General features: G+C 39.6%; 1 gene segment (V, D, J or C); it reads left to right on the plus strand.

The window, feature by feature from the left end:
• Positions 1-2,053: 2,053 nt before the first annotated feature.
• LOC132828604 (Ig heavy chain C region-like) lies at positions 2,054-23,049 on the plus strand. The segment is given in 8 exon segments: positions 2,054-2,096; positions 2,223-2,513; positions 3,780-3,863; positions 15,932-16,252; positions 17,924-18,220; positions 18,301-18,618; positions 21,551-21,871; positions 22,667-23,049. Coding segments are annotated over 8 exon segments (2,058 nt in total).
• The last annotated feature ends 3,746 nt before the right edge of the window (positions 23,050-26,795 follow it).

The raw sequence follows: 26,795 nt of genomic DNA on the forward strand, positions 1-26,795 counted from the left end.
AGAGGCGAGGTCTGTACATTCTGGAGTTAAGCAGAGACAGAAGTCACTTAATTGAAGCATATGGAGTCCTGAGGAAACTAGTCGGGGTCGATGATGACAGATTGTTTCCTTTTTTGGGGAAAAGAGAAAAAAAAAATCATAGTTTTAACACAAGGACTCGACCATTTCAGACAGACATGAAAGGGAAATAATTGCTTATATATTTGTGAATCTTTGTAATGCTCTTCCACAAAGACAGAGAAATCAGAACGGTATTAAATATTTACAAGGGAAGGTAAATAAATTTTTGATTTCAAGGTGATGAAACATTGTTCAGAATGAAGGAATGTGGAGTTGAGGTTAATTTCAAATCAGCCATCATCTTCTTGTTGGCACGGGGGGTGGGGGGCATTCTTGTTGCCTCTTCTGAAGATATAAACGGATAATAATCAGGAAGAAATTAGATATTACTCAGTTTCAGCCAAGCAGCCTCAAGAACTCCGATTCCCTCCACTCCACCTCCACATGGCACACAGCATGCGATGATGCTGAATGTTCTTGCATTAAAAACGGGCAAAGAGAATTCACTGAAAATGCTCAACAACGTTAGCAGTATCTGAGAAGAGCAGAACAAAGTTAAGACTTCACGCCATGTGTTTTAATCAGAGCCCATCTGATGAAATATCATGATATGAAACTCCAACCCTGGTAAAAGTTTTCACAGCATCATAACGCTGTCTGCGAGGGTTGTGCCTGCTTCCCCCGGCAAAGATTTTACATTTAAACGTATATGCACTGCTCCTGTTTTCAGCTTATGCAATCTCTCGAAGTTGTCTTTCTCGATGCAAACATTTTCTGCCTGTTCATAATTCAAACGCACATTATGTGGACCAACAATTGCAGTGCTTTGAACAAAGAAAGCTCATTTTCCATGTAATCATCATATTAATCTTTCCACGTCAGTCAACATTCTGTACAATCGTTGGTGCAAGCTTTGAAATCACAGCACACAAACTCTTTGGTGGAGTCAAACGCTGATCTGTGATATAGTGTTGGAATTTATCATTTCCACCATTTTGAATTGATTTACCAAGCATGAACTGGAATTTCATTTGACTCTTTGTGCAATCCTACCAAGCTCTAACGTTATGCTCAAAAAGAAGCCTTCCTCAACGAAACAAAACACTTTTAACAATTCAACGCGTATAGAATCCTCTTTTGATTAACAAATGCCAAAAAAATTACACTTTCTCTTGAGTTCTGACTGCTGCTTTTAAACTAAATCACACCAATCTATCAATATCGCTTTGATCTTCTGAATATTTGCAGTTGAATAGAACATTCAAGTTTCAGCAGCAATATCTCGATGATTATACCCAAATGGATGATGTCAACGTGACGAGAAGGTTCTATCTATTTTTAAACAGGCTGAATTTCGTCTCTTTTTTCGTGTTTTCTCTGTTCTGAATTCTTGAATTGACTTCAAAGACCAGTTTCAAGTTTTGAATTCTGCAAAATCTGTACTTACTTGCATAGCTACTAACAGTCAAAGACTTTCAAATATTGACACACATTTCATGCGGAATGTTCAAGGAACGAGAGACATCAATTAAATCTGGTGTTTCTAATTTTATGGTTCTAGCGAGCATTGCATGCATACATAACACTGCGTGGCCACTCGGTTGTCAGAGGTCACCATATGTGGGTTTTAGTCTTAATTATTTAAGTGTCCCCTTTGTTCATGAATTCGCTGCCTGAACTTGACAAATCTTCACGGATATGAAATTAAAATATCACCAAGTTTAACACAAGGAAATAAGCACATGCTGTTAATCTCTCTATTCTCAATTGATGCAGATTTCCATGATGTGCTGTTGGTTCGTCTGCACAATGCTCAGCCCATCACAGTTCGTGAGTTAGAATCAATGTGATTGGTTTCTCGCTCCGCATGATGCAAATGTACAGAGCTTCCCGTGGTTTATAAGGTCGGTGTTCCGACACACACTGTTACACAGAACAGGTTTTAATTCCAGCATTGACTGCGTATGAAGTTCTGTTTGCTGGTGCAGAAACAATGAATATTTTCTTGTTTTCGTGCCTTTTAGCCTGGTTACCAAGTAAGTACCGTTTCTCATCGATGTTACGCATATAAGGACCATGTTCATATTATTGAAATTTCCTTGTCTGAAACTGTCCCGATAAGAAACAAATGTCATGTATTAAATATATTTTTCTCCGCACAGATGTCTTTACTGCACGGGTTGAACAAACACCGAGAACGATAACAAAGGCGACAGGCGAATCACTGACCATCAATTGCGTCCTAAAAGATACCAGCTGTGCGTTGGTTAGCACGTACTGGTATTTCACAAAAAAGGGCACAACAACGAAGAATAGCTTATCAATTAGTGGACGATACTCGGAAACAGTGAACACGGGATCAAAGTCCTTTTCTTTGCGAATTCGAGACCTAAGAGTTGAAGACAGTGGTACATATTACTGTAAAGCGTATCGTTATCACAGTAATAAACCTGATCTTCCACCAATACAAAAACACCTTCAGATCTTCCTTGAAGCAAATTTGCCTTGTTTTAGCTTGTCAACGCTCAACATGCACTTTGAGGCCACTGCTCATGATACAGAACAGCAGGAGGCAAGTTCTAAAAGATAGTTAACAAAATTCAGCAGGGAAATTCAGAGAAGGAGCACTTGGATATTCAGTGCAGTTGTTGAACTTATAGTAATGTGCGAGCATTTATTTTTGCACTGGGATGTATCACTGTGACAGCTGGGCTGACCACAGCAATCGAGATCTCGATATCTGCAATACAGAAACTACCAGCACACATTTTTACCAGAAACGCCAACACTTTGATTTATTGGTTATCAGGATGGCCAGCTATTCCAGAGTTTGGATGGATATCAAATTTGGTATTCTGAAATAAACGTGAGAAGGTGCGAATTGGTAGGAATCCAGATTGCAGTTTGTGCATCGACTTGGTGTTTTTGCATGAATGACAATGGGAAGTTTTTGCATTGCTGTGTGTGACTGTGTTCCTGTGCTACAGCTGCACATTGTTTTATACCAGCACAAGAAATCCATTGTTGCGAACATAAGTGAAGATTCTTCAAATGCTATTGAAGATTGATTGATTGATCCAGCAAGTGTGACACAAATCACGCCCTTTACATATTGTATTCCCAGTCACGTTTATAATTCTCAGCACTCTCAAATACTGGATACTTATCGATATTGCTTTATGAATATGATTTTAACAGTCGCAAAATAAGCAGCTAAATTAGTATGAAAATCAATCTATAGCAGTTGCCAGGCCCTAAAAGTTGGAAAAAAACATTTCTGCATGAGGTACTTAAGCATGCAGAGAATAATTTATATGAGCAGTGGATTCACATGTGGCAGGACGTTTCTGTATTGTGGGAATTACAATTTAGTCACTGTGCACAGTGACACAAGACAGAGCACAAACCTGTCGGACAATTATTCCTTTTCCTGCTTCTGATGAACATGATTCCATAATCAACTTTCTGTCATGAATGCTGCTTTGTAGAGTCAACATCAATTCCAATTCGTTCCATTCTGGAATTGTATACAAGTGTCACGTTGATTATAGATCAGCATGCTAACGTTTCCAATGTCACCCAAACTGGCATTGGAGATAGTGGGTATATGAATGGTTTTAAATTGTTAACAAATGAAGATTTGTCAATGCTGTGAATATATCTGGAAAATGGGAGGATTTGTTTTGGTATATTGATTATCGGACTTCTGCTTCACTGACACTTTTTGTATGGCGTTGAATGGGAGCTGATGGACTGTGACTACTACAATGAAGGAAGCGGCACCATTCTGACTGTGGAACCTGGTAAGTGATCCTCTTGCTACTTATCGCTACGATTTTGCAGTTTAGTTATTTAAAAAAGTTTTCTTGTTAAAACAGGCTGAACTGCATAACGTGAGATTCAGAACATTTTCTAATCGACATATTTTGCGTGCTATAATTCATGTTTCTTCCATTTCAAACTCATTTGCAGATTTTGTTTGAGCAAATTTATGCTAATATACAAATATAGACGTAAATGTAGCTGAGAACAAGCCAATACAGTATCTAAATGTTTAACTTGCTTGGCATAGACTATATAAGATTTTAATGGCGTAGATGATTGCTTTAGCTGTTTATGCAGGAAACTGCCCAAGATGTGAAGCTGTACTGAGGCATTCCAGTATGCCAATGGTAGGCAAAACTTCTAATCTGAACAACTAATGCAAGTCTAGATTGAGGAAAACTTTCTGCTCACATTCATGTTTTGGATTGTGTCCAAAATCAATGTTTTGAAAGACAATCTTCATTATTTAACATAATTTCGATTACATTAACATTATCACAAAGTCAGCAAATGGACCGTCCAATTTTAACACTAGAACAATTGTAGCTCACGAAACGTGGGCTTGGTCAAGGTTAATTGGCGCTGAAGTTCGTCTGCTCCAATTCCACAAAATGGTGAATAATTGTGCACTGATTTTACCAGTGCCCTATTTCAGACAACTAGTGCAGAGTAATTTCACTGTAATTTAGCACGAATCCAGATTATCTGAAACATGCTCTCCCAGATACATGTCCACCTGTGGGTCGAAGTTTGTTGTGCTTAAGATGGTGTCGAATATTTGAGAACTTTGAACCCACTCCAGCTTTAGTGTAAAATGTTTACTTGGCATTAAAGTGGAAATCATGTAGCCCATCTGTACGATATTAATTCTAAGAGTGGAATAGTCTTTGCCTTACTGATAATATTCATTGCTGTGCGATTCAATTCTTTTAACCACGTCAAGCTAAGTAGTCTTTTGCCTTGCCCTCATGGATCCTCAGGACATCATACCGAACGAAGTAGGATCAATAAGTCGATGCATGCACTACAACATTGCTTTTGTGATGCAGTCACCTTGCTTTCGTATTCTTGGACAGGTATTTACGAGTGCAGGTGATAATAGGGGAACCACAAATCAATAGTTCATAATTGACAACAACGAACAAAAAAGTTCAGAAATCAGGCTTCACCTGACAAAGGGGCAGAGACAGAAAGTTTGGGCTTTAAAAAGAAAACCTGTTTGACTATAACCTGATGTCGTGTGACTTTTGACCTTGTCCACACAGTTCAGCACAGACACCTCCAAAAAAAAAATGCAGCTTTGCCGTGGTATCAATCCTACAACAGGAAGCATTCACTCCACTAAATAACTTCTGTAATTTGGGCATTCTCAGACTAATGTGTGATCATAGAAATTGATTTTAGTGTATAGTTTAATAGTTTGCCCCGGCAGAAGGTACTGTTGTTTTAACTGAAAAGGATTAATTCTTTCCACCTTGATATTCCTCCTGTCATGGTAAATTTCCAGAAAATAGCTCTGTCTCTTTGAATGAAGTGTAATTGGGTGCGTTTATGCCATGTAAATTTAATTATTTTTCCTGATACTTTTCACGCCAATGAAAAGGTTTTTTTTAATGCCATGTCACGTTTCTCTACAATCGTCAAAAACTTCCCACATATAATTATTTTGTTTTCTATTATACAAGCCTGTGTAAATTTATTTTGATTCATACCTTAATGGGACAATGTTTATCACTACAGTGATCACTTGTTTCGGAAACTTCTTCTAGGCTAAAACTACCAGACTCTGTTATTTTGCCTGCAAAAGGCTAAAATATGTGTTCAAGCAAAATTGCTAAAATTTTACTCAAAATCAAATCTGAACGGGACGATCTGAGAAATTAAATGCTCTCCACCTTCCAGTTAGGGAAACTATGTAGTGAATTTTTTGGGACAACAGATCAGTTGGGAAGACTACCAAACTGTATTAATCTGAAGAATAACCATCCATATAAAATACGGAAATTCATAAAATCAGCGTCACAGAAGACCAGACCTTTTGAAATTACTCCAACATAATTAAGATAGAATGACCACGGTGTGTATGCAGGTCGTCCGGCTCAAAAAGTCCACACTGACCCTCTTACGAGTAACCCACTCAACACTCTACATTTACACCTGACCTACACACCCCTGAACTCTATGGGCAATTTACTGCAGCTAATTGATCTAACCCATAGATCGGCAGACTGTGGGAGTAAAGTGGAGCACCCAGAGCAAACCGATGCAGACATAGCGCGAATTTTCAAACGCCACACGTGCAGTCACCAAAGACTGGAACAAAACCTTTACCCTGAGTATGGCGCGGCAACAGTGCTAACCATTGAGCCATCATGCCGTCCGACCGTCTGTCTGTCCATCCATGATGAATCAGTTAACTCAATCTCTGTATCCGGTTTCTCCAAAGCTGTTTAATCCATTTACCCTAAATCAATTTTTGAAATCGTCTCAAAAACTATCAATGGTTTGTCCTCAACAGTTTTCTCTGACAGAGAATCTCATCAGTTCACCCGTCTCTTGGTGAACAAACTTCCCATGATCTTATTAGAATTTTGTGACTATCTATGAGCGTCCCCACATGCTTTAGCTCTCCAATGAATATCGTCTGACTACATTTAGTCTCTATGAACAGATTCTAGAGTTGTTGACTGAAGAATTAGTTTGGTACTCAGTATAGTCAGATGAACTCTGTGCATAAAGGAAAATAATGCACGCATATGGTTATGAAAAAAAGTTTCAGAGTTTCAACAATTTCATCAACAATACAGAAAAGTCATATGAAGATAGGACACGTTCTCGTAGGACAGAGGAAGGCTCAGTGAGACAATTATTTGGCTTGGGTAACTTGTTCCCATCTGAAACCCTCCAAAAACAATTATTTTCCTTCCTGCTTGAACAACACCAGGACTGTTTTTAATTTTGAATGCATGCTATTTTACCTCGGGAGTTAGATTACCCCAGTTGGCTCAATTGTTGGTTTGTAGAGCAATGTGATACCAAAAGCATGGGTTCAATTCCAATTTTTGGTATGAGGTTATCGTCAAGGACTCTCCTTCTCAGCCACATCCATCCCCTGAGATATGATGGCCCTCACGTTAAAACACCAACAGTCATTTCCCTCTCATGAGAGAGCAGCCCCTGTGGTCTTGTAAGAACATGGTGTCTCAGCCAATAGCTTCATTTTTTTTCAGTTAGTAGTTTCTTTGGGCATTCCATGGAATGCTGAGATGATGAAAACTGAGCTTCAACTGTATTTAACTGAAATAGACAACAGAGATTTTCTGGTTTACTTTGTTTTCTCTGACTGTAAACATGAAAAAAAAAACAATTGGACACTGTCAATGCCAGTTGCTGACAAATGAAAAAAAAAAGTTTAACATTCCAAGTTTCCCAGTGGTATGAAGTTAATGTCTACATTAATGGCTATCTTCTAGCTGATCGGTATCACTGGTTCGAATTTGTTATTTCATTACTACGTCTGTCAGTATTTACAGAGTTCTGTCATTTTTTTAGTTCTGCCAAATACTAATCACTGTAATGCATCAGTTTGTCTGGGATGTATCCTTTATGGGGTATAGGTTTGCTCGCTGAGCTGTAGGTTTGATATCCAGACGTTTCATTACCTGGTTAGGTAACATCATCAGTGGCGACCTCCAAGTGAAGGAGTTCGCCACTGATGATGTTACCTAGCCAGGTAACGAAACGTCTGGATATCAGACTACAGCTCAGTGAGCAAACCTACACCAGAAACCTCAACCTGAGCTACAAACGTTCACAAACCTTGCGAAGTATCCATTATTTCGTGGAAATTCCTTTCCTTTCCATTAATTCTGGGAATTCTGCTTTGATTATGGATCTTGCACATTAAAGTATATTTGTTCAATAGATTTTTTTTAATCAAAAAAAGAGACATGAGCTTCGCCAACTGAGGCAGTTTTCTTTTCGTTTCAACAAAGTCAGGGTGCAATGCACTTTGCCTTATAAAATATGATGTAAACTGACTCCATTCTTCATTATGATTTCACAATTCTATTGTAGTTATTGGCAAGTTGTACCAAACTCATCGTTCAGTCCGACATGCAGTTTTATTAAAAAAAGATACAACCTCTTGCTCCTCCACAGGGTTAATTAATTCTGTCTTTCATATTGCTGGGAAATTGTATCCTAACTTCATTTGATTTACATTATTTTCTAAATAGACCTAATCATGGCACATCCACGTACATATGCAGCATTCAAGTATCAATTCCGTCAGGAGGGCTGTAAAGCCATTCCGACAAAGCCAATTCTTCATTCCAGGGAATTGTCAGGTAACGCTTTCCTGAACGGCGCCTGATGCATTTACATCTCATGTAACTGAGATGACCAATCAGATGCACCACACAGTCCAGGAGGAATTTTTATGTACCTGGTTTATCTGAAAAAAAAACTTTTGCACATTCCCGTCCAGTTACCCATTTGATAAATGACATCATTGTTTTTGTTTTCTTAATTATTTGCTGGCCAGATGTGCTAACGTCAAGTGATCCATCCTTTTGGACACCATCGTCTTTCTGCAAATCAGAGTTGCACAAAATGTCATCATTTTGATTGTTCTTTTCTGTTCCTCTTGCTAGATATTCATCCCTTTCACCAAATTACTACATTGCACGTCATTTACTGTGTTCTTATTCACACGTGGCAAGATATTCTTGGAGTTTAATTGGGCCCTCTGATGACTTAATGCCTCTTTTTATTTTTGAGAGTTTGTTATGTTTGGCAAACGGAGCATGTCCCACTTAATCCAACACATACATTCCCAACAGTTTCAATTCCTCCAACAGTCCCTCTGGCACACCACTTGCCAACCTTAGGATTACTCCTGTCATTACCTACTGTCATTTTCAGCTATTCTCCTGTCCATTTCAGTATTGTAAAGTCCTCTGTCTTTCATTATCCACTGTCAACTTTGATTTGGCATTTCATTGAAAATTTACGGGAGCTCACCACGCACTGGAACCGACGATTCCCCTTTTATCCAGTAGATTTCTTAAACATGATTTCCCGTTCATAAAGCCGTGATTTCTTTGAACTTGTCCAGTTGCACCTTATTTTAAACAGCTTCTAACATTGCAAACTGACTTGTGCCATTTCTTGCTCGCTGTCTCAAAATGTTTTGATAACCTTGTTAAATGTGATGCGTCGCTATTCTAAATGATTTTCCCAGCATTGGAGATGATTTGCGACAGTCAACACAAAATGTCAGTTATTTGAATGACATTTTCACTTTGGACGCAGGGATAATGTCACGAGGGGACAGGCAGGTCTCAGCCCGCAGCTGCAACTGTTTAGGCAGGACCGTTTCTCTGTTGCATGTCATTTCCCTGCTTTTGCCCTTCCTTCGAGTTGCTGATTAATTGCATTTTCTAGAATGCTGCTTGTATTCTGTCATGAAAACTATTGGAAAATAAGTGTTCTATTTATTTCTTCTCTGTTGCGTTTCACAGCATGATTTGTCAAACATTCATTTCTTGCATGACTAACTTTCACTTTATAAATTATTTTACTTTTGAAATAGTTACAGGACCTCGTCCTCTCTCTTTCTTTTAACTCACTGGTTAGCTTCCTATCATATTCTGATTATGCAATCTTTCTTTCTTAATTTTCAGACATTTCATTTCCGAACATTTTAATATTCTGTCTAATTTTCTGACTTACCATCTGTTTATCCACAATCACATACGTTTTCCTGAATGTAGATATTATCTTAAACCACAGAAAGCAGTTCTGAACCTTGAAATATTCCTTACTTTTTGGAATGTACCTATTTAAGTGATCTGAAATGTCTCCATACATGTTTGCCACTTTATCATGATCGAATTCTCCTCCATCTGATTTTCCAGTTCACTTCAGCCAGCTCTGATTTCGTGTCCACAGAATATGATTTTTATTTAAAAAAAGAACCGTTGTCTATCTCTCAAATTGTTTCTATTATGCAATGGAGTTATTGTTGCTGATCCCTAAGCGCGCCTTTGCAATGAGATAATGAGTTAATCCGATCTCAATCCACCATTGCAGGATGTTCAATATAGGTTTAAAACTTGCGATTCGAATGAATGATTGCAAGATCTATTTTTATGAGCTGCACACGTGGACTGTCTTTGCACATCTAACTTTCACAGTTATTTTACAGATAATAGCTCGCATAATGATTTTTTGATTTTATGACAAGCTGTTGCAGTGTCTTCCTTTATGCTGTCCCTATTGTTTTGTTACACATGGTGACCCAAACAATGCTCCCACAAATGACTTCTTGAAATGGCAATTTCTCAGCTTTACTCAAACCCATTCCACGGGCTGCTTTTCTGAAATGGGGTCACCCCTCTCCCTTTCATAAAACAAGAACAGCAAACTCTGCAGAAATTCAGCCTTCCTGGAAGCACTGGTGGAGATAAAGAGACTGAATATGCCTCCAGTCTGATGTGACTCTATGAATGAACTGTAGAACTTGTATAGATTTCCTACCCCACCCCTCCCCGTGTTTTCTACATCATCTGGACGAATCCAATCTATATCATCTTGTGGGAAGGATAATGTTGAAGGCCAAGAGTAGTTTCATCACCTATTGGCCTCGGTATGTGCTGAATATCAGCATGGACCTCACTTATGGCAATTCGAACTAATGTAACTCTGGTACTTGCTGGAAAGTATCACAAATTGATGCTTTCACACCGCATGACGGAGAAGACATAAGCATATGCGTGAGAACATCAGTGTGCAGGTGGAATCAGTTGTTATGTAGGGTATGTTGTTCCCAAGACTGATGTACATTGTCATTGCGATGGATGTTATTTATAGCATTTGATAGCTAAATTTACAGCAAAATGATGCAGTTTGTTAACAATGTGCTTGATGGAGAGCACGGAACAGTGGTCATGTGTAAAAGATTCAAAGAATGTAATCAACTCAATATTTCACTCGTGGGTTGATGGCTGCTGCATTCGTATATTATTTCATTATAAAATTTCACATGCGATATCTTCTCATGTTAACGATGACGTGACTGTTGAGTATTGATAGGCATTGGGGATTGATTAGAAGTCAGCAATAGCCCAGTTCATAAAGCTAAGAGATTGTTGATCTCGGGCTTTTGTAAGAGCAAAACCATGGCTGTCGTTGAATTTGAACAAATGGAAAAGAAAATCAATTCAAAAGTAATGTCTGATTTTGAGATAAAACGTTGATGGGTGAACAACAAGTGCAATTTAGGATCTGGGCAGCAGAGTTCAGATCAGATTTACTTGAAAGATTTTGCAGATGGGATCCCAGCATTGAGAATTGCAGAATAATCTAGAATACCTTTGAAGAGCTTGGAATTTCTGGTCACAGGTCAGCTGAGATAATTTCGAGAGAGTAGTTGATTTGATGGAACAAGCAGGTAGTCCTGCTGATGGCTGTATTAAGTAGTCTCGTGACTATAACAAGGTCACGAGTAAACACCAACTTGTGAACAGTGTTGTCAGCTGCATTGGTGATAACAGCTTTTGTGTAGAACATATTTGTTCACGTTAGCTATGGAAAGGGTTAGATATATAGGTCAGGAGTCATATCGGAGGAGAACCAACTTTGATGCGATTAGGCAAGATTTAGGACGCATAGGATGGGGAAGGAAACTGCAGAGGACCAGCACAATTGAAACGTGTAGCTTATTGATTGAACAGCTACTGTGTGTCCTTGTTAATTATGTAGATGTCAGGCAGGATGGAAGTTGTCGGGCGAGGCAGCCGTGGATAATTAATGAATTTGAGTCTCTTGCCAAGAAAAAGAAGAAGGCTTATGTTACATGAAGTCTCAGTTGGAACACTTGCGAGCTACAAGTTAGCCAGGAAAGACATAAAGAGGGAGTTAAGAAGAACCAAGTGGGTACATGAGAGGTCATTAGCGGACGGAATGAGGGAAAACCCTGAGGCTATCATTCGGTATATCAGGACTAAAAGAGTGACTCGAGTAAGATTAAGGGCAATCAAAGGTAGGAGAGGGAAGTTGTGCATGGAGTCAGAGGAAATAGAGGAATGGCTAAATGAATCTTTTTCGTCAGTATTCACAAATGTTGTTCACAAATAGCAAATGTTGTTCCCTTGTTCAAGAAGGTGAGTACAGTCAACTCGGGTAATTGTAGAGCAGTGAGCATTACTTCGTTTATGGGTAAAGTGTAGGAAAAGATGGTAAGAGATAGAATGTATAATCATCTGGAGAGGATGAAGTTCATGAGGGAGAGTAGATACAGTTTTGTGAAGAGTAGGACATGTCTCACAAATCTTACTGAGCGCTTTGAGAAAGTGACCAAACAAGTGGATGAGGGTAAAGCGTTTCATGTGGTGTTTTTGAATTTCAGGAAGGTACTTGATAATTTTCCCACGGGACGCTATTTCAGAAAATACAGAAGCATGGGATTGATGGTGATCTAGTGGCTTCCATAAGAAATTGACCAGATGAAAACAGACAGAGGTTGGTGGTGATGAGAAATATTCATGCTGGAGTTCAGTTAATAGTCGTGCATCACGAGGATCTGTTTTGGAGGCACTGCTGTTTGTGATTTTTATAAATGACCTGGACGAGGGCGCAGAAGGATGGCTTAGTAAGTTTGCGAATGAAACTAAGGTTGGTAGAGTTGTGGATAATGATTAAGGATGTTATGGATTACATAGAGACATAGATAAGCTGCTGAGTTGGGCTGAGAGATGGAAAATGGAATATAATGGAGAAAAGCGTGAGGTGATTCACTTTGGAAGGAGTGACAGGAATGCAGAGCACTGTTTTAAAAGCAATGTTCTTGGTAGTGTGGGTGCACAGAGAGATCTCGGTGTCCATGTCCGCACATCTCTGAAAGTTATCAACCAGGTTGATAGGTTTGTTAAGAAGGCAGATGTGTATTAACTTTTATTAGTGGAGGGATTGAGTTTCGGAGCCATGAAATTATGCTGCAGCTGTGTAAAACTCTGGTGCGGCCGCACTTGGAGCACTGTGCAGAGTTATGATCACGAAATTCTAGGAAGGATGGAAAGAGTTCAGAGGAGATTTATTAGAATGTTGCCTGGTGTGGAGTGAAGATCTTACGAGGGAAGGCTGAGGGACTTGAGGCTGTTTTCGTTCGAGAGAAGAAGGTTGAGAGGTGACTTAATTGAGACATATATGAAAAGCAGAGGGTTAGATAGGGTGAATAGTGAGAGCCTTTTTCCTCGGATGGTGACGGCTAGCACAAGGGACATAACTTGACATTGAGGAGTGATAGGTAAAGGACAGATTTCAGAGATATTTTCAAGATTCAGTGAATAGTAGGGGCATGAAACGGCCTGCGTGCAACAGTAGTAGAATCGCCAACGTTAAGGGTATTTAAATGGCCATTGGATAGACATATGAATGAAAATGGAATAATGTAGGTTAGATGGGCTTCAGAACAGTTTCACAGGTCGATGCAACATCGAGGGATGAAAATGGAATAATGTAGGTTAGATGGGCTTCAGAACAGTTTCACAAGTCGGTGCAACATCGAGAGATGAAGAGCCTGTATTGCACTGTCATGTTCCATATTTCCTGGCAAAAATGCTTTAAATTTACGAGGTCCAATCAAAAATTGAATGGAAAGAAATCCATTTGTCTGTATTGAGAACACAGGGAATTGTTTTTGAAAAGAAAACCGTCTAAATTAAGGGAAATATTAAGCGATGTCTTTTATGATCTAGATAAGTGTAAGGTTCAAGGAATTTGGCTCCAGAAGGAGGGAATTTCACAGAAACAGTGTGTACATTATACAAAAGCAAGGCTGTTTTGAAAGCTAATTTTAGGGAAAAAATGAGTTTATGGGAATTAAGAATAATATTTCGGCTATAAAATAGGCGTGAACTGTTCATTTCTACTCCCTGGTGAAATTCTGACCACTGTGATAGAAATCACAGTTCGAAGATGGGGAATTGATCTATGTGTGCTGCCAACCTGTACAAAGTGTTGGCGAGAACCGGTGAAACAGTCTGAGGATTCGAGCTGGACCATTTAGGAGAAATTTGAGGAGACATTTGTTCACCTAAAGAGTGGTGAGAATGTGGTTTCATTACCACAAGAAGTAGTTGATACTAATATATTGAAAGTGTACAACAGGCGGCGAGACATAGCACTTGGAGGGGACAGGGTAAAATGTTGTGGGGAGAAAGCAGGATTAGGCTATTGATTTGGACGATTAGTAGGATCATGAAGAATGTCAGAGCAGGCTCGAAGGTCTGAATGGCCTGCTTCTGTTCCTATCTTCTATGTTTCCATTTTTCGATATAGTAGAGATTCTACTTGCGTAAGGAAAAATTTTGCTTCCTCAAGTACTTGAACAAGGCCTCCAGATTTCTTTTGTCTCTGGTGTGTAAACGCACTTCTGTTGACTTATCAAAACCACAATGATATCAAAATGAAAAGCTTGCTCAAAGTTATTTCCTGATTATTACATGAGATCAAATTGTCTCGTTAGCAATAAACGTAAAACAGATTATTGGAAATAAATCATTAATATTTCAAGACTTGGTTTTTGTTTTAACATAGAAAGAAATGCTTTAATAAGGAGATGGGACAAGGTTTAGGAAGCCGTATACAGAATGTCGAGTCTCGGAGGCTGTAAGTACATTGATTAGTTTTTGGACAGTTGAAATGAGGAATTCTTCAGAGGTTAGTGCATCAACACAAATGTCTCACACGATTTCAAATCGAGGATATGTTAGAGTTAGAGTTGAGTGAAGCCATTGAGAGCTTGAGGACAAGGAAGAGAATTCCGAAATCGAGGGATTGCTTGACATGACGAAATTACATCACAAAGCAGAGAGCCGGTCCTGCGTACTTGGCCTGAGATTAAGACATTGCAGATGGTGATTAGAAGACCCAAAGTTAGAAAGTGGGAGTTTGGCCAGGGATGCATTTTCTACATTGTATAAATTTGTCTTAATGTTTGAGCAGTAGATAAGCTTCCCGTCAAATCAGACAGTGAAGTTAGATATAAAAATAGGTTGTCTTAACGAGGAAGTTGAGTGGCGACCATTAAGAGGTTTATAAAATCATGAGAACAATGTATAAGTTAAATATCAAAGTATATTCCCGAAGGAATATGACTCCAAATCTAGAATGGATAGTTTTAAGGATTGAAAGGAATCTGTGGTTCAGGTTTTTTTTTGCAGAGAGCGTGGTGTGTATATGAAATGACCTTCCAGAGAAAGTGGTAGAAGTGGTACTGTAACAAAAATTAAATGATTTTCGGAAGGTAAATGAAGAGGAGATGGACAAAGTATCAGTAAATGAAGAAGGCCCTTGGAATGCTTTCCGTTATTGGTCAGTGCACTGAGTATGAGTAAGTAGGTCATGTGACAGCTGTACAGGATATTGCTTCGGTCGCTTTTGGAATATTGTCTGTAGTGCTGGTCTCCCTGCTTTGGGAAGGACGTTCTGAAATTTGAGAGACTTCATAAAACGAGTTACGAGGATGTTTCTAGGGTTGAAGGTGTTGAGCTATAGGAGACGCTGAATTGGCTGGGATTATTTCCCTTGGTGCGTCAGAAGCTGATTTGTGACCATATCGAAGTTTATAACATTATGAATGGTAATGAGAACTGAAATAGACAATGTATTTTCCCCTGTGTGAGGAAGTCCAAAGATGGAGGGTGAAGGATTAAGGTGAGAGCGGAAGATATGAAAGACTTCTAAATGATATGTTTTTTCTCACTGAGGATGCTGCGTTAATAGATTGAGCTACCAGTTGGACGTTTGATTGAAATGTTTCTTTCTGCTCCTTGGACTCCATCAGTAGAACAAGTGTGGAGCTCACCTCAAGGTTAAATATGATGCTGACATTACGAGGAACTTCTTATAGCAACATGATGTTCTGATACAATAATATGATTTTTTGGGTATTATTTGAGAGTAAGCGATTGTACATGACATCACCGAAACAATGTAGCCATCTATATGCAAGAGAGTAAGTCTTAATTTGTAATTTTAGGCAGACAGCCTTCTCCACCAGTCATCAGTCTACACTACTCTGCCACTGAAGAACAGAGGGCAAACGGATTTCTTCAGCTGATTTGTCTCATCACTGGATACTATCCTGAAGGAATTGCAGTGACCTGGCAGAAGAACGGACATACCTTAAATTCTGGCTTTACAACTACATCTCCAACGAAAACAGCGATCAATGATTTTAGCTCGACAAGTTTGCTTAAAGTGTCCCTGCAGGAATGGAACAGCGGCTCTGTGTATATCTGTCAAGTTTCTCATTCTGCTTCCAATAGTAACCAGAGAAAAGAAATTAGTTCAACATCGGGTAAGAAAACTAAAAAAACTCACAGGCTCACATTCATAAACGTAATCAGTTTTGTAATAAATATTAGACAAGATGGAAAATTACTTTGTTGGGTTATTACTGAGAATGAGGCATTCTTGAATTAGTTGCAGTGAGTAACATCAATAGGAATTTGTAGTCCAGAGAAATGTTACAGCAAAAATAAGTCGAAATGAAACAGGTACCTAAACCCGCTCTTTCAAAAAAATAGTGGAGAATAACATCAGAAATTATTTCCCTTTGCTCTGTATCGGTCAGACTGAAATAACCAAAGTTCTTGGAAGAAGACAGAGGAAAAGAGACAGATATAGAGACATTATGAAGAAAGCAACTGAAAGAGAGAGATTAGTGAGCAAACCTCTTAACTGACAAGTTTAGGCAGAGTTTCTGGATATTCTCAGAATTAAAAACTCTATACAACGTGGTAATCCCCCGCTTTTGCTTATTTTCCAAGTCAGTTCAGAGCAGCAAAATAAAGCTTTGACAATGCACACACATCATTACAAAGGAATCATTTTCAACAATGCGTATTTGTAAAGCTGTCGCTAGTGAGGATTTAGAATTGTCTGTTGCTGATTGCTGCCACGCAATTGTAGATAGGATGTATTGGGGGGACAATGTTCAGAGAAGCTAAGGGGAGAGATAAGGTGTCTGGTGGAAAGAGATAGAAATTTGTTATTGGAAGGGGTTCTACAGAATGTTTATTTGGATCATTTATTATATAGATCATCATTTAGACAGGACTTTAAAATACCTATCGGTGATAATGATCTCAATGACCTTAGGTGCTTAAAATGCATCGACCGTCATGATGTGGTAAATTTTCTCTGTCTCTACCTGTCTACCTTGCTCTAGAACTCTGTTTTATTCCTGTCAGTTTTTTAACCTCTGTCTTTGCCTATCTATCTGTCTGTCTCTGCTTCCTCTGATCGCTGTCGTTCTGTCACTTCATCTTTGTTTTCACTGATCATGTGTCTATGTCTCGGTTTCTATGTACCTCTATGTCTAGGAATTATTTCTACTTTCGTCTTCTTGTTTCTGAAAGTTGGAATCATTTTTCGTGCATCAATTACTGTTGCTCCTTTTGCTTCTCTTAGGATTTGCACCTGTAGCTGTCCAATCCTCTATTTCTTATCTTCTTTCCCTCTAGCCTCTCCGTCCGTCTCTGGCTAGCTTCTCTGATCTGTCATCTCAAGCTCCCATTCACTAGCTTTATATCTCTATTTCTATACCTGACTCACAATTTGTCTGTCTCTGAATCTGTCTCTATGAATGCTCACTTCACGGACCCACACGAAACACTTCATTCATCCAAATCTTTCTCTGACTTTCCTTATTGCTTGCTCTGTTTCATAATTCTATTGGCAGAAGCAAATGATGTAAAACAACAAATCTGAAAAGATGCAATGGCACTTCATATTTGTTGTGTGTGCATGTGTGTGTGCATATACATGTGTGTGTGGATATATCTATGTATATATATATATATATATATATATATACACACACACAAACAAACACAAGTCACATGAGAGAGAGATGGTTGCATTTTTCATCCCTTCTTTGTTCACTGATTTTGACATTCTTGTTGCACGCCTGGTTACATTATTGGATCAGGGACCAGAATCTGAATCTCTGATTTCTCTCTGACAGAGATAGCTGTATTATTGAGGGAGCCATTGGTTGAAGAAATCTGGATCAATAAAAGTGCCATTCTGGTTTGTGAAGTGCTTTCTACAGTTTCCAGTGGGGTAGTTATCTCTTGGATGGTGGATGGAAAGGTGCGGAATGAAGGCGTTCAAATTGAAGCAGCGAACAGAAACCGATATGTGACAATCAGTCGCTTGACTAGCACCGTGGACGAGTGGCAGAGTGGGGTGGAATACACATGTTCTGCAAAACAGGATCAATCATCACCCGCAGTATCAAAACGAACAAGAATGGCAAGAGGTTGGTGACAAGAACTATGTATTTGTACATGTCATTTTATGAGCGAGGAAATACTAAAAATGTATGTACTTCTATTACAGTTAAATCAATGAAGCCATATATCCGCCTCCTGCCTCCATCACCAGAAGAAATTCAGAACAGCAGCTCTGCTACTCTCACATGTTTGCTGAGAGGATTCTATCCTGACAAAATACGCGTTTTCTGGGAGAAAGATGGAGCTTCTGTCAACGAGAACATCACCAATTTCCCCACTGCTCTGGAACAGGACCTGACCTACAGCGCACGGAGCCTCCTCATTTTACCTGCAGCGGAATGGAAGAGTGGCGCAAAATACACCTGTACTGCCTCGCATCCACCTTCACAGTCCACTGTGAAAAGGGTCATCAGGAGCCCGAATGGTAAGGACAGTGTTCTAGCAACCATGTTCAACATTAACACTTTGTGTTAAATATCAACAGAACATGAAATCTTAACTAAACATTCTAAGGTTCCAGCAATTTTAAAATACACAAGATCTTTTGGAATGAAACACCTTTAGCACACTGCACATGGCTATGAGGTAAACAGGAGAAGCAATAACATCCAACAAGCGCATGGTCTCAAGGAGTGTGAAGCCTGCTGATATTAAAAAAGGAAGGAACCTCCTGTGGCGCATTGCCCTCTTGTGGCATCCTGGACCAAGATGCTTGTGTTTACTTGCCACCTCCTCCAGAGTTGTGTGTTGAGTTATCTGAACAGGTTGACGAGAAAAATAGGTTAACTAAAAACTTATGTTAAGAGAAAGGGCTGAAACACAAGATTAATGCTTGAAGGCGTGTGGTCTTTCGAGAACAATGAAATTTGTTGAGAGGATGATTGTGTCGAAATGATTTTGTGTTTTGCTTGCTTCTGTCACTGCTTCATGCTCCACCTTTGATACCAGCTCGAGCGGTTGCTGACAGTCAACTGAAAGGTACTTAGAAATGCAAACATTTGTCGACGAGTAGAATTCATGCACATGAATTAACGTGTGCATTGGAAGGATTATATTATTCAGCCCTTTGACCATGGAGGTCACATGGAGGGCAGTGACAATGGATGTTGTAGATTACCGATGGACAGAGGTAAGATGCAGCCCTGGATTGAGGGTGCCAAGTGGAATTTAATGCGGAAAGCTGTGAGGTGGTTCACTCTGGAAATAGTTAAATGAGTCAAGTGTTCAAGGGGCACATGGTGAGATTTTTGGTGGTGCAGATGAGCAGAGGGATCTCAATGTCCATGTGCAGAGATCCTTGGAAGTTGCCACCCATGTTGATGGAGTTATTAAGAAGAATTACGCTATTTTAGTTTTGATTGGTAGAGGGAATGAGTTTCGGAACCATGAGTTCATATTACCTCGATGAAAAACTCTGGTCCGGCCACAGTTGAAGTATTGCGTAGAGTTCTCGTCACCACACTATAGGAAGGATTTGCAAGTTTTGTAAAGGGTTCAAAGGAGATTTACTGGGATGCTGCCTGATACAGAGGCAAATTCTTATCAGAAATGCTGATGGACGTGAGAATGTTTTCGTCAGAGTGAAGAAGTTTGGGATGTGACTTCATTGAGATATATAAGATAATCAGAGGCTTAGATCGGGTGGACAATGAGAGCCTTTATCTTCGATTGGCAATGGATAGCACGCAGGGACATAGCTTTAACGTAAGTGTGATAGACACGGACAGAGGTCTGAGGTAGTTCCTTTACTCACAGAGTAGTAGGAGCATGGAACGCACTGCCTGCTACAGTAATTGACTCGCAAACTTGAAGGGCATTGACATGGTCATTGGATATGGATATGGACGAGAATGGCATAGGGTAAGTTAGATTGGCTTCAGAGTAGTTTTACAGGTCGGGGAAAGATCGAGGGCCGAAAGGCTTGCACTGCGTTGTAATGTTCCATGTTTCATATTCTAGATGATTAATTTCATTTTGATCAGTATTTTTTTCACAATTCCATTCCCGCCTCTATCACTTAATTGCATGAGCTGAAAGGTTTTGAAAAAGCAAGACTATTTGGATGGAACTGATCATGGAACGTAAAATATGAACCACCTATTGAGGAAGAAATGGTAATGGAGCGCAACTGAACTCAGGTCGCGAATCGACAAATTCATGTTAACAGTCTGCTAGGTTGAACAGAGTCGCAGCGGAATAGATGAACTCAGGACAGCCAGAGGAAAAGCAAGTATTCATACTTAAGAGTTTGGAATGCGAGACAGTAATATTAATCAACAAGAGAGTAGTTTTTTCAATATTCTCCCTCCCAGACAACCTGACAGAGGCAGTGACATAACAGAGGAACTGCATAAGCTTTGCAATATGCGCACAAAATAAAATTATGCCGTTTGAAGTACAGAATAGACATGAAGCATCATTCCTCACAAGTATTATTGAAACTTTCAGAGATAACCCGTTCTGTGAATTTTGTAATTGTACGAAAATTTAAGGTAACAATACAAGCAGAACATTCAAGAACCTTCTTTTCATTTGTACTTTACGTCATGCACAAAGAAAGTAACTGTTATTGTACTAAGAGCAACCATTTTTCCTTTAGCAATCTAGAAGCATGCTTTCCCCTACGTTATGCATTCCTTTAAAATTATCACGATTCTGAACAACTGTTAGTTTTGGCTATTCCCAAAACCAGAGTTGAGAACTGAAAGACATGTGCTCGCAATATTTTAGATTTCCTCACTTAACACTCTTCAAAGATGAGTAATATGAAAAACATCTCTTGAATGGGCCCTTGACTGGAACTGAATCATGCAGCAAGTATCATTTATTTTCAAATAAAAGCCTGCCTAGGAAATAGGGAGCAAAGTCAGTTGAAAGGATGCAATCAATAAAATGCAGTTTGATACCAGTTCAATTTCTCCATGAGTTTTTCTGACACAGAGCAAATAATGTAAGCTCATGTACAGGGGACACATATGATATGTGTTTGCTCGTCTGGGATTGGATTCCGATAAATGCAGTTCATGTGGCAGCAACTGTCTTCTGACATTGGTAACTGCAATAGGTGAAAATGTGCAGCACTCGAATGGAGACATTAGACCTCAGTATACCCAAGGCAAAGCAGTTTCCAAATTGTTCAAGATTATATCAGAAATATTACTGAAGGCTTACCACAATATTCAGAGTGAATGCAACCAGTACGAAAAGGAAGACACAGCATCTGATTAACTAAGCCGAAACGATCTCAGAAAACAGATAACATATCGCAGTAAGTAAAACTATTTCCAACTCTAGTAGTGTTTTGGAATTGATTTCGATATCGCAGCCTGAAAACATGCATTCTTTTCTGTTTCCAGGTGATTGCCGTCAGACAGATATTGCTGTCCATCTACTGAAACCTCCGTTCGAAGAGATTTGGACACAAAAGACAGCGACCATTGTGTGTGAAATCATTTACAGCAACTTAGAAAACATCAACGTTTTCTGGCAGGTGAATGGGGCTGAAAGAACAAAAGGAGTCAAGACAGAAAATCCTGTTTGGAACGGAAGTAAATTCACCATTTTGAGCAAACTTAAAGTCATTGCGTCAGAGTGGGACAGCGGTGCCGAATATGTTTGCTTGGTAGAAGACAGTGAATTACCAACACCAGAGAAAGCTTCTCTCAAGAAGAAAATTGGTAAGTCGGGATAGTACTGCAATAACAACAAAATAGAATTGATTTCGGAAGTCTGAATTGAAAAAAATATTTCGAAGAAACAGAGCAGGAATGGCAGAATCCATATAGAGAAAAATAGCGTGAACCTTTCCAGTCCAGTATGTATCTTCCTAAAAATAGTAATTTACGATATTTTGATATAAGCCTGACTCATAAACTAGTTCAATGGAAAAAGAAATCCTGTCAAACCATTAATGCATTACAGTAAATGGCCCCAAATCAGCAGCAGCAAGTGGCTCATTGGTTTTCACTGCTGCCTCAGGGAACAGGTTCAATTCCAACTCTGTGGAGAGGGTTCCCAAGTTGACGTGGGCTTCCATTGCGTGCTCCAGTTCTCGTCGACTATGTGCAAGTTAGATGGAATGGCAATGGGGTACGTGCTTTTGTCGGGAGTGGGTCTTGGAGGGATGCTCTTTGGCGTGTGGGTATGGACTTGTTGGGCCAAATGGCTTGTTAAAACGCTATGAGGAAATCATGGAAAGTCAATAGCCGTGGCTTCTTCTTTAATGAAAATGAGCGTGAAGATCTGTAAGTGGATGAATCATTTGCACCCCACGAATGGCAATCTTTACAAAATGTATGATTGGATCCAAGATTTAAACCAGCAAAGTAGGGGACATGAAATGCTGTAGCATTCAGAAATATTTGCAGTCTGACAGATACTAAATATTTTATAAACTATATGCATTACTAGCAATGAAATTCTAACACAGATGTAAGATGGTCTCAGCTAAACAAACATCACTCTCTTTGCAGACGACCAAATGCGTCCGCCTCAGGTTTATCTCCTGCAGCCATCGACAGACGAGATTGACGCTGAGAATTCAGCGACCCTTATGTGTCTCGTCACCAGCTTTTACCCAGCTGAGATCTACATTGGCTGGATGGCTAATGACACCCTTTTGGATAGCGGGTACCGAACCCAATTGGATAGCCAGGCGGGGAATGGTTCCAACTTCGTGACCAGCAGGTTGAGAGTCACAGCGGCGGAATGGAACAATGACATCACTTACTCCTGCTTAGTGGGGCACCCATCCCTCAGCCGGGAGTTAATCAGGAGTACAAATAAATCTCATGGTAAACCGACAGCTGTCAATGTTTCAGTCGTACTAAGCGATATTGTTAAAACCTGCACATAACTTGCAGTGATTGACTAACTGTTTTCCATAGATAGGTTCATGTTACTATGGTAATAACTGTTAGAGTAACTGTTTAAGCATTTTCAATTCATTGCACGCATCAGTCACATTTAAGATCAGTGATCACTTTTGTAAAAAAGAAAGCAGCCACTGTTCCAAATTACATCTGTTGGTAAAAGATAATTAAGCTTAGACTCTGAAATGTAAAGAAAGCATTGTCTTTTAATTCTGATCGTTCTGAAGATCGCTTGAAACGTTCCACCCCGCTACTGCAGGAAAAATACACCGTGTTTAAGTCTGTATGTGGCTCCGATGGTTGTAATAAATGCAGAATGGAAATACTTTGACTTACTTATTCTTGGTTTGCATGTATTGTACTTCCAGAAAGATGATTTTGACATTGATTGAAATGTGTGTGATACCCACTTGTGAGAAGTCAGCACTACAGCTTGTTTACACGTGCAGACCTTTAGAGCCACTCGGCTTCACTCTGAGTAAGCCACACTGATCCTCACCATTTTTGGCTGCACTCCTCCATCATGCAGAGCCAATGGGCAATTGCGTGGTTAAATAAAATGATTGAAGATATTGTGGTGTCAACTTGTTCAGTGTTGCGAATCAGTTCTCCAAATTGGTCTGACCTTCATGTAGCCAGTCTTGGAAAGCACTCTACGTCCAGTCGTGACGTCCAGTCATAGTCTGTCGTATTTGTGTTGCATTTTCACAAGGATCCCTGCTTGAGCCCTTACCCACAGCAGGCTACACGCATTCCATCACAGAGATCATGCTAGCAAGCTCAGACTCCATTTCGACACTGATATCACATAATTCTCTCTCACAACCGTCTATTTTTCCTCTGTCTGTCTATGTCTAATACATTCGCAGACATGACATAAAATCAAACAATGCTTAATCCACAATCATTGCCCTTTTGTCTGTCGACAACTCAGGTTCGTCACTCATTGGCATCATTCAGCTTTTGTCCATTTCCTGTGGTGACAGTTGTTTTCTTTTCTGACTTGAAATTCGACATAAATGGAATATTTAAGTCCATCAATCAACCCAAACGAAGACTGCCATTTTCTGGTTTGTGTGCTTTCACCAAAATCATATGATTCAAACTGACTGTTTCACCCATTCGTTGTCTGCTATATATCTTTCACTCTCTATAGTCTTAAATTTACACCAAACTGAATTACCAGGTATATGAATTCGTTGAATTTCCCATTTACCCAACACTACTGAACTTTTCAACCATGTCTATTAATACTTCCCGTGCAAAACGCATCCTCACTTATCAAAATAATATTCAGTGAGTCAAATTCGTGTTTGGATACCCTTGCATTCATTTAACCTGTCTTTGCATGTATTCCATAGAACATAGAACATAGAACAATACAGTGCAGAACAGGCCTTTCGGCCCTAAATGTTGCACCAACATGTGGACTTTTCTCATCTCGTCCCCATACACTATCCCCAAATCATCCATGAGCTTATCTAAGGATTGTTTAAATCTCCCTATTGTGGATGAGTTGACTACCTTAGCATGTAGGGAATTCCACGCCCTTACCACTCTCGTGTAAATAACTTGCCTCTGACATCAATCTTAAATCTATCACCCATTAATTTGAAGTTATAATACAGTTATAATTCTGATACAGTATGAAGAGTTTCACTCTTACAGCATCATTCCTGCGTCAGTGTAAGAATCGTTGCTTCGAACGTCACCCGTGAAGAAACTCCACACTAACCCTAAATATTAGCAGGCGAAATCAGAGTCCACCTTGAAACATCCATTTGAAGTATTATATGTGGATGCAAATCCATTATCAATCAGCTGATTCTATCGTTGGTGTAATAGAGTTATGTCATTTCCAACCTGTGCACCAAACAGACCATTTTCCATGTATCAGTCGGTCTCCCAGCATCTGTGGAGAGAAAGCATTATTATTTTGTTCACGTGACCTTCATTAAAACCAACGAGGAAGGGTCACTCGAAACGAAATGTTATCTCTGAGTTATCTCCACCGATGCTGACAGTTGGATTGGTATATAAATAGGAATGATTTATAAGGATATGGGTCAAGTGCTGGCAGGCCGGTCTAGATTGGGTTGGGATATCTGGTTGGCATGGACGGGTTGAACCGGAGGGTCGGTTTCCATGCTGTACATCTCTATGACTCTATGACTGTATGTCCTGAGTCTTTTGAGCAATTTTTACTTTAGTTTATGATTTGCAAGATCAACAGATTTTTTTTTACTTTTTTATTTAAAGTGTCATGGCTGAAATAGTGCACACAATAAGCTGAAAACAATGCAGCAATCTGGAGAGTTGGTTGGCAGGCTTGTGTCTAGATTCAACTGCATCTCTGATGCCTCTTCTCCCCCCAAAAAACTAAATTTTGACATGGGAGGAAAAACTGTTGAGCAAAGCATTTGAAACATTCCGAATCTGCAAGGCACAAATTTCACATTGGCTATTCTGATTCGAAGTTTTTCGTGAGGTTATGTGTTCTGAATAGTTTATGAGGGAAGAATGCAAAGGATTGTGGTTCTGAAATGTATACATGACCACGAAAGCCTACGCCATTGGTCAGGTGTTAGATAGCACGCTCAGGTCACCTGCTTTGGTAGACATACATGTCTGAACAGCTGGTCATGAATGTGATGAAATGTATTGACATTCAGCAGATTTCGCAGTTTCAGGACATGAAATACTTATTCTCAGTCGATTGTATCTCCGCATGTGATACTCTGCTTTGCTTTTCGATGTGACAAAACTCCATGTTGAAAGGCATATCTGTGCGTGGATAGATCTGTTCAACGTGATGTGACAACTGTTCGTGCTGGATTGGTGATTGGAGAGTTCATTTTCAATTGTCTGTTCTGTGTATCTGTACATGAGGCTGTCTCTGAGTGGGAAAATTTCGAAACAAGTTTTGCTTTTGATGACTTTCCCCGTGGTAGGCAATTACACAAAATATTGAGGCATGGGATTGAGTGTGCTTTCACGGTTTGGATCAAAAATTGGCGAGCTGAAAGAAGAAGGTGGTGCTTGATAGGAAATATTCTTCGTGGAGTTCAGTTACTAGTGGTGTACTGCAAGGATATGTTTGGGGTCCACTACTGTTTGTTATTCTTATAAATAACCTAGGTGCAGTATAGAAGGATGGCTCAGGAAATTTGTGGCTGACACTAAGGTCGGTAGATTTGTGGATTGTGCCAAAGGATCTTGTGGATTACAGAGAGACAGAGATAAACTGTAGAGCTATGCTCAGATGCGACAAATGGAGTTGAATGCGGAAAGGTGTGATGTAATTGACTTTGGAAAGAATAGCAGGAATAAAGAGCACTGGGCTAATAGTAAGATTCTTGGTTGTGGAGAGGAACAGAGAGATCTCAGTGTCCATGTACACAGATGCTTGAAAGTTGCCTCCCATGTTGATAGGGTTGTTAATAAGACATACAGTGTGTTAGCTTTATTTGTTAGAGGGATTGAGTTTCGGAGTCATACGGTCATGCTGCAGCTTTGCAAAACTCTGGTGTGGCCGCACTTGGAGTATTTTGTACAGTTCTAGTCACCGCATTATAGGAAGGATGAGGAAGATTTGGGAAGGGTTCAGACGATATTTACTCTGACTTTGCCCGGTATGAAAATAAGACCTTATGAGCAAAGTCTGACCGACTTGAGGGTGTTTTCAAGAGAGAGAAGAAGGTTGGAGGTGACTTAATTGATACATACAAGA

This window comes from Hemiscyllium ocellatum, chromosome 27 (assembly GCF_020745735.1).
Source record: "Hemiscyllium ocellatum isolate sHemOce1 chromosome 27, sHemOce1.pat.X.cur, whole genome shotgun sequence".
Taxonomy (NCBI): Eukaryota; Metazoa; Chordata; class Chondrichthyes; order Orectolobiformes; family Hemiscylliidae; genus Hemiscyllium; species Hemiscyllium ocellatum.